At 34.8% G+C, this 8,503-nt stretch overlaps 1 protein-coding gene across 3 annotated transcripts; it reads left to right on the top strand.

Moving 5' to 3' along the window:
* The first annotated feature begins 2,609 nt into the window (after positions 1 to 2,609).
* Positions 2,610 to 6,271, top strand: LOC131049698 (beta-glucosidase 40). Of its 3 annotated transcripts, XM_057983755.2 has the most exons (13): positions 2,610 to 2,814; positions 2,897 to 2,963; positions 3,047 to 3,105; positions 3,189 to 3,264; positions 3,358 to 3,429; positions 3,688 to 3,775; positions 4,269 to 4,524; positions 4,623 to 4,738; positions 4,928 to 5,151; positions 5,280 to 5,311; positions 5,411 to 5,513; positions 5,604 to 5,712; positions 5,801 to 6,271. In XM_057983755.2, the coding sequence occupies exons 1-13, from the start codon at positions 2,629 to 2,631 to the stop codon at positions 5,967 to 5,969; spliced, it is 1,557 nt and encodes a 518-aa protein (XP_057839738.2). In that variant the 5' UTR covers positions 2,610 to 2,628; the 3' UTR covers positions 5,970 to 6,271. The 3 variants fall into 3 exon arrangements, 2 of the variants coding, with proteins under 2 accessions (XP_057839738.2, XP_057839739.1); XR_009106802.2 differs by lacking the exon at positions 5,801 to 6,271 and having other exon boundaries at positions 5,275 to 5,311; positions 5,604 to 5,691; XM_057983756.2 differs by lacking the exons at positions 2,610 to 2,814; positions 2,897 to 2,963 and having other exon boundaries at positions 3,046 to 3,113.
* The last annotated feature ends 2,232 nt before the right edge of the window (positions 6,272 to 8,503 follow it).

Consider the following 8,503-nt stretch of genomic DNA (forward strand, 5'->3'; position numbering starts at 1 on the left):
TTTCTCCTTGTAATACCCCTTAGTTTTCTTTTGTAATTGCACACCATCATTAGGAATACTAATCACTAAATAAATGGTCTATGTTGAGACTAAGAAAAAGATGTCACACACTGAAAACAAACCCTTCTTCCATGAATCAAAAAACTGCATGGAAAGGGTTTGATCAAATTCTTGCATACCCAAAATATAAGGGGTACAATTACCCACCTCTAGAATTTCCTAGACTTCACTATGATTTTTAACATTTTAATGCTCTTTTAGTTATATTTGAACCAAATCCCCACCATATTCACAAAATAGCATACCAAAGTAGAACAACAAGCACCATCTAGAGGAGGAAGACAAAGGTAAGTTTTGGAACCAGAAGCAATGAAATGAAGCTCATCATTAGTCCAATACATGTGGCCATCTCCATAGATGCAAAAAGTTAATTTGAATATAGTATCTATTGGGTAGTTGGTGCATGAGAAAATTAAATGGTTTTACAATCATATTCTATGAACAAACTAATAGTGCCTAAAAATTCATATAGTATTATAATTTTTTTTTATGAATTTAATTCTTGTAATAATGGTGTAATCTATATATGTAATCTAGTCACCATTTCAATTGATACTAAAGAAAAAAAATAATCTTTGGTATTCAGATGGTTTGCAAGTGAAATCCATGACCATTGGAAGAAAATAGAAGTCATCACTATTGGAAAGAAGTGATGTCATGTTTCAATATTGGTATTGTGTACTTTGTAAAAGATTAATGTATTGTTAATAAAAATATGGTATATTTATCATTTAATAATAAAATTTTATAAATTATGATGTTTTGAAATGATAAAAGAGTGTAAATAAAATCCCATGAATAGTTTGAGTGTATCAATAGTATTTTATGCAGCATTTGATATATAATAAAGAACAAATCTTTTTGGCATGAATTATTTTTCATGCAATGACAAATGTAGTTTCATCAACATGAGAAATGATTGCTTGGAGAATTTATAAATGGTTTTTTCTAGCAATAAGGACATTTGAAATAGTTTAAATTTTTTTAGCCTTATATTTGATCTTAGTGTTCTTAAGGAGTTATTGGTAATTTTTAATTAACATAGGAAGTTGTCGAACTTGTCCTTAAATTTGATGTTGGTCATTTTAAGACTTTGGTACTCACACATAATAATTAGAAGCTTCAAATTTTTAGTTTGTGTTCATCCCCTTCTCTAACCAATGGTATCATGTGTCAATTTACCATATAGATTAAAATGATCTTTGGTGTTCAATTCAAATATTTTGATGATTTTAGCTCTTTGCATTATTAGGTTAAAATAACAACATAGTTGGCTCAACAAGAAGTTCAATTACATTTCTCTATCTAATAATAGTAACATTAATACTTATCAAAAACCTAAATTAGATCAAGATAATAAAATATACTTATTTTTAATATTGTGACATTTTTTTAATTAGTATAAAAACTCTCACATACTTTACAAATCTTTGTTTTGAAATAAATAAACTAACCTTAAGAAAAAAAAAACCTCTAAATTGTGTCTATTAAGACCAACTTTAATAAATACACTAAGATAAGCCTTACCACTCAATTTGATTCTATATTATCTTAAAGTCATTAAGAAGGATCATTGCACTGTATCAAATTTAAAACACTACAACGATTTGATTAGACTTCAAGTAAACTGTTAAAATAAGTTTCTTGATTTGGATCAGGAGATATGATACGCTGAACGAGAAAGATTTCTAAGATATAAGCGGAAAACCGAGAAACAGGATGTCCATATTATCTATCCATCACACCAACATAGACATTGCGTGCAAGCAACTTTGAACCTATCAAATAGGTTTAACTCTGCCTCTAAACAGACCATGGAATAAGCCTACAACCTAATCGCTAGGTAATTAGCTCACACGTGAGGTTTTCCACCATTAATTTTTTAAAGCTTTTGGAGGACAAATTTTCATTTGACAAGTAACGTGTAGTGTGTGAGCAGATTTGGGAGAAAAATAGTTTTGCTCCGGAAGTTTTCTTCTGATTTAGTAATACTGCGTGCACATAATGTTTGTTTCATTTTAGTCTAATTCCATGGGTCGAATCAAACAACGTAAATTATCTTTTTATGTACTTAAATAATGGAAATCGTTAACTTGTCTCTGTCCCTGCACTTCCGGGGAATGACTGACATTCACGTTTTGAATTTTGTCCACGTCATCTAGACCGAGTCTTCCATAGGCCAGAACTGAAAGGCTTATAATTTAAGATGAAGTTTTGTTGAGTACATTAATTTCTATGTTATATAAAAATAATGCAGGAATCATGGCATAGACGAATTTGAAGAGGTGGAAACATTCAGATCTAATTGGAAACTCTAGGCGAGTACCAAAACAACAATTAAAAAAAAAAAAAGTCAAAATCCATTTGGGAAATGAACACGCATAGCCTAAACCTAGCTAATAAGGGATTTCCCTTGAAATATCTTGTGCGATTAGATTACGGGACGGGTGCGTGTGGGTTTGAACCTACATAGCGTATGAACAGGCATCTCTTCACACCCCTATAAGAGGCTTAAAAGTCCGTGATACTTGTAGTTGAATTGTCTATGATGTTCATATGTGAAGAAAAATGAAGTTTGTTGTAACATCTCTTGGAGTTAACATCATGATGGCTAAGTTTGTAGTGTTAGTGATGAGCATTATTGCTATAATTGTAACGTTGCAATCCTCTACTGTAGCGCAGTCAACAGAAGATATCAGCCGGAAGAGTTTTCCTCAAGGATTTGTCTTTGGTACGGCCTCCTCGGCATTCCAGGTATGTCATGATGCTCATTAAATGAGAAACATTTGTGTTTTTATGTTCTACTTGTTGAGTTATTGGTGTCGTGGGTTTGCAGTATGAAGGAGCAGTGAAAGAGGATGGCAGAGGACCGAGTATTTGGGATGGTTTTTCTCATCAATTTGGTAAGGAATATGTTCCCTTGTTAGATTTTATTTCTCTGGATTAGATATTGGTGCTGTACTGTAATAAAGATGTTTTATGGCAGGAAAGGTGATTGATTTCAGCAACGCGGATGTTGCGGTCGACCAGTATCATCGTTATAATGTAAGAAGGTTCTGTAACTGATCCCAAAAAGAACTAGGTTTTAGTATAGAGTATATGGGTTATAAGATAATTGCATTTTGCAGGAGGATGTTCAACTTATGGCGGACATGGGGTTAGACGCGTATAGATTTTCTATATCATGGTCTCGCATATATCCCAGTAAGCTCACAAAGGCTATATATATAATAACTAGCTTTCTCTTCGTATTTCCTTTTGGTGAAGAATCTTGATGATTGAGATATAAAATCATAGATGGCAGTGGAGAAATAAATGAAGCGGGAGTGGAGCATTACAATAAATTTATAGATGCACTCTTAGAGAAAGGTATGCTTCTTAAATTGAATTGTATGTTGATTTATTTTGTTAGAAATAAATCATACTCCGACTTACAGGGGTTGGTCAAGAGGGGCAAGTAGCTTGGTAGACAACTACAATCGTAAATAGAAGGTCCTAGGGATTTCAGTATTAACTGGTTCAAATGAATTGTGACTCAACATATTTTGTATCACCAGCTAGTTTGTAAGGTTCCTTATTCACGTGATTTTTCTCAAACAAGATAATCAATTTATGTGTGTCAATTAGGAATTGAGCCATACGTGACATTATATCACTGGGATCTTCCTCAAGCACTTGAAGACGCCTACAACGGCTGGCTGAACACCAAAATTATGTAAGCCTTCCCTTACCCCATAGCTCAAACAAGTTGAGTATGTGAAGTCCTACCATTCTTTTCCCTGCGCTCCTACGTCTCTTCATGTTCTCGCTACCTCTTCATATTTGAAGAAACATTTGTACAAAATGATGTGTATAAACTATGTATTATGTGGTAACAGTGAATATAAGATATTGGGATTTTTTTTTGGTTGGATGTAGTCTTTAATGATGGATCATGTTATTCATTGGGTTATGTTTTCTTCTGATTGTCTCTATTTTAATTTTGGTGCTCGATATATTTTAATCTGTTCTTTAAAAACAAGAATATTTATATAAACAGATCATGTAGTCTTTAATGATGAATCTAATTTGTTATGTTATGTCTTCCTCTGATGGTCTCTTTTTTAATTTTTCTGTTTCTTAAAAATAAAACAGAATAATATTTTTAGTAATTAGCTGCAAACATATATTGAATCCTTTACGTGAAAGTGTTGCTTTCGATCTTACAGAACAGATTATGCGCAGTTTGCGGAAACTTGCTTTGAGAGATTCGGAGACAGGGTGAAGAACTGGCTTACATTTAACGAGCCTCATACCTTCGCAATCCAGGGCTATGACGTGGGTCTGCATGCACCAGGAAGATGTTCTATTCTCTTTCATGTCTTATGCGGAGCTGGTAATTCAAGAACCGAGCCCTACATTGTTGCTCATCATGTTCTTCTTTCTCATGCCACAGCTGTGGACATATACAGGAAGAAATATAAGGTATACTTCACTTTTATTTCACTGAACCGCTCCTGAATTTCAAATTACTAGTTTTCTTTTCCTTTGCTTATGAAACTTAGAATCGCCTAACCTAAAAGGCAGAGCAAGGCGGAAGAATTGGCATTGCTTTCGACGTAATGTGGTACGAGCCCATGTCGAATTCTTCAGAGGACGTAGCCGCTACCCAAAGAGCCCAGGACTTCCAGTTTGGATGGTATGTAACAAAAGGCTCTGAATTGCAATGGGTCATGGAGATAAACATATACTTAAAACATATATACAGGTTTATGGATCCAATTCAATGGGTCATGGACATAAACATATATTTAATGTATATACATACAGGTTTATAGATCCAATTTAATGGATCATGGACATAAACATATACTCTCTCTATATATAGGTTTATGGATCCGATATTTTTTGGTGAGTACCCAAGGTCAATGAGAGAGAGAGTGGGCGATAGGTTGCCAAGCTTCTCTATTGAAGAATCGAATCTTGTAAGATGGTCTTTGGATTTCGTGGGTATCAACCATTATACAACTTATTATGCTGCTAACGACGAAAAACATATCATCGGATTTGTTTTAAACGATGCCCTGGCAGATTCCGGAGCTATCACCCTCCGTGAGTTTGATCTCTTTTGTGCTATGCAATCTATTTTAATAACATTTGATTTTTAAGATTAGCATATGTATTGGGTATTTTTAGATCTCACAAATTCTGATATGTTGCTTTTGGTTTTACAAGACCAGCCTTCAGAAAAGGTACAGCCATCGGTAGCAAGGTATGTATTGGTTCATTTGTAAAGATTTCTGTAATCATAAAAACTGTACATAGCCAAGATAATTCAGATTCGTATCTTTTTCTGTTTTAATTAATCCAGGCAGCATCCATATGGCTATACATTGTACCATGGGGAATAAGGAGCTTGATGAATTATATCAAAGAACGTTATGGCAATCCTCCTGTCATCATTACTGAAAACGGTCTGCAACTCAAACAACTCCTTCTAGGATATCTGTTACCAGCGATATCTTTACTCATTTGGCAATCTATATAATTCTCCTTACATGCAGGAATGGACGACTCAAACAGTATTTTTATACCTTTGAAAAAAGCCTTGAAGGATGAACAACGGATACGGTACCATGCAGACTATCTTTCAAGTCTTTCTGCTGCAATCAAGTAAGCTGATACCGTGTACCCACAATTCATCAGAGATAAAATTTTGATTAATAATTGCATTGATGAATCTAAATTGGTAAATTTTCAGAGAGGATGGTTGTGATGTGCGTGGATACTTCGCGTGGTCACTGCTAGACAATTGGGAATGGGCAGGAGGCTATACTTCAAGATTCGGTCTCTACTTTATAGATTACAATGATAATCTAAAGAGATATCCCAAGGATTCTGTCAAATGGTTTAAAAAATTTCTATCATAGAGCATCTTCTCCATTCTTGTATATATGACGGAACAGAATGGGAAGACATAACAGTGCTAACAATTATATTCGAAAGAGAAGGTTATACCTCTACAAACTATTACAACAGTCATTATTGTATTGAACACGATTGCTTGGCTTTTAAGGTTTAGCTCTAACTACCATCAGATCATTCAATTCTAACTATTAACTGATCGTTGCTGGCTTGGTCAATTTGCATTTAGTATTTTACTTCTCCCAATTTAATTTGGATGGACTGTATCATGATGTTTACTTCAATCGAATGTACAAAAAATGTTAAACGTTTTGGTGCTTTCTAACTCTTGAACGCACACTTTTGGATATAAAAGTTATGGCCTTCATAAAATTATCCTTGAAAACATTCAAAGGCTTAGTGAAGGTTAATGATGGGTTAAGAAAATATTGAGTGCAAATTGGTCCACGCCTCATCTTTATTCTTAGTAAGCATGTTCAGTAGGCAATTTTAAAAGGTCAATATATTTCAAGTCTTAAATTTATCTGTTTAAATAATTGAATTATGTCCGATCTCAAATTTAAGTTCATCTAGTCTAGGTTTATGATAGTAGTGCAATTGTGTTCGATCTCAAAATCATAGTTCGAATAGTCTTTCTTTATGACAGTAGAATAGTAGAGAAGGGGTATATATATATATGAAAATTTATTATCTGAAAATAAATATATTTTCTATATTAAAAAAATTTGAAAAAAATGAAGTATTTAAATTTCAGTTACTTATAAATTATGAAGTGTTATATGCTATCATTACGTAAAAACGTCTTTTTAAGTCATGGGGTGGCTAAAGGTAATCCTGGGTCGGTTGGTTGTGGGGGAGTTGCACGTGATCACAATGGTAGGTTTGTCCTAACAGTGGCACTCCCACTGGGTACCTAGTCAAACCATTTTGCTGAGGCAAATGCTACTTACATTGGGTTATAAATCATTGTCCGAGAGGGTTTTAAAAAATTCTGGCTTGAGAGTGTTTCGCTAAACATCATTGGATGTCTGAGTACATAGACGGATCCTAGTTGGACTATCAAGCATTTAATTCAAGAATGCCATATCATGATGACTAAATTCGATGAATGTTAAATCTCCCATGTGTATAGGGAAGGTAATATGTCAGTCGACTATGTAGTGAACCTAAGTGTGGTGTATGCATACACAAGGTGGTGGATGGCAAAGGAAATTTTCCCCATTCACTCATGTGAACCGACAAGAAAGGACGTCGATAATCTTTCCCAATTATCACAATTTCATGATGACAACCTCCCAAGTGTGTAAAGGCCTTTTGTGGGATTTGTGGCCACAATTCAATACAAGGGCTTCTAGAGTTTTCTTCACCTTATGGTTTTTACTTCCTGGCTCGAGTTTGGTGGCCATATCCAAATTTTCAAAGGAAGCATTTTCATGGGGGGAGATAAAAAAAGGATGGAACCTCCTCCTTGCGATAAATGAGAAAAGAATAGGGAATTGTGGATGGAGATTACAGATGGTGGTCTTGTGCCCTATCTTAAGAAACTTCATGGCTAAGACCCAAAAATGATAGAAGAGTTTGTTAAGGGTTGTCACAAAGGCATCCTTACAACTTTGGGGAATGAATTTATAATTGACGAGGCCTTCATTGCTGAGATCATCGGTTTGCAGATGGTTGGCAAGAAGTTCTACAGGGAGAGAAAAGAAGCAGAGGAAGCCCTCTCGATCTTTTTGACAAGCAAAGAAAAAGAGACGGAGTGCAAAAAATGGCAGATGAAGGCTATAACATGAAAGACTTCCTATTGCTCTGGGCAGACATGGTTGAAGTCATTATGAGTTACATAACCCTGGACGACCACCAGAGATTACTTTAGTGGTGAATATTCACCAATGGTAAATTTTTCATGTCGGTGACCTAGGAAATAGCAAATATTTTGTACCGACTAGGGGTGGCCATGTCGCCAGAACACTATCAATTTTCATCAAAGTCACGGCCCGATCGCCATATGTTTTATGCAATTAAATGTTTCTATGCGATGATTTTGCCAATACAATACATGGTGGACACACGGTAAATTTAATTTTTTTGCCTACACTCTCTGAGGCTGCCTTAATAGATGACCTTAATTCGCCTATAGGCATGTGAAGATTTGTTAGCCAGGGTGACCCAATTTGCCCGACATCTTGCCGACACGTGTCTCCATTCACCCCAACTTTTGTCAATTATATTGTATTCACCAATTATTTGGATGACCTATAATCGCATCAAAAATTACATAAGTCGTATTTGGATGACCTATAATCACATCGAAAATTACATAAGTCATGTTATAGTTACGCGAGATTCGCCAAATATTTGTATACCATATAAAATTCCCGTGGAATTTTCCATATAAGGATTGGTATAAATACATGCAAAGATGAGATCTATCTCAACACAATCTATTGGGTTCTAGGCTCTGAATTCTGATCAATAGCGAAGTTTCAGACCAAGGAAAATCATTGTTGTTGATTGCATTGGCAACTGCTAGAGACCTAAA

Source organism: Cryptomeria japonica, chromosome 1, assembly GCF_030272615.1.
Source record: "Cryptomeria japonica chromosome 1, Sugi_1.0, whole genome shotgun sequence".
Lineage (NCBI taxonomy): Eukaryota > Viridiplantae > Streptophyta > Pinopsida > Cupressales > Cupressaceae > Cryptomeria > Cryptomeria japonica.

What these genes read in the sequence shown, in the direction of transcription:
- LOC131049698 (XM_057983755.2), top strand. Translation starts at nt 2,629, where the DNA reads ATGAAGTTTGTTGTAACATCTCTTGGAGTTAACATCATGATGGCTAAG. An exon ending in CGGCCTCCTCGGCATTCCAG is followed by an intron (nt 2,815 to 2,896) that starts GTATGTCATGAT and finishes GTGGGTTTGCAG; the next exon opens with TATGAAGGAGCAGTGAAAGA. An exon ending in ATGGTCTCGCATATATCCCA is followed by an intron (nt 3,265 to 3,357) that starts GTAAGCTCACAA and finishes ATAAAATCATAG; the next exon opens with ATGGCAGTGGAGAAATAAAT.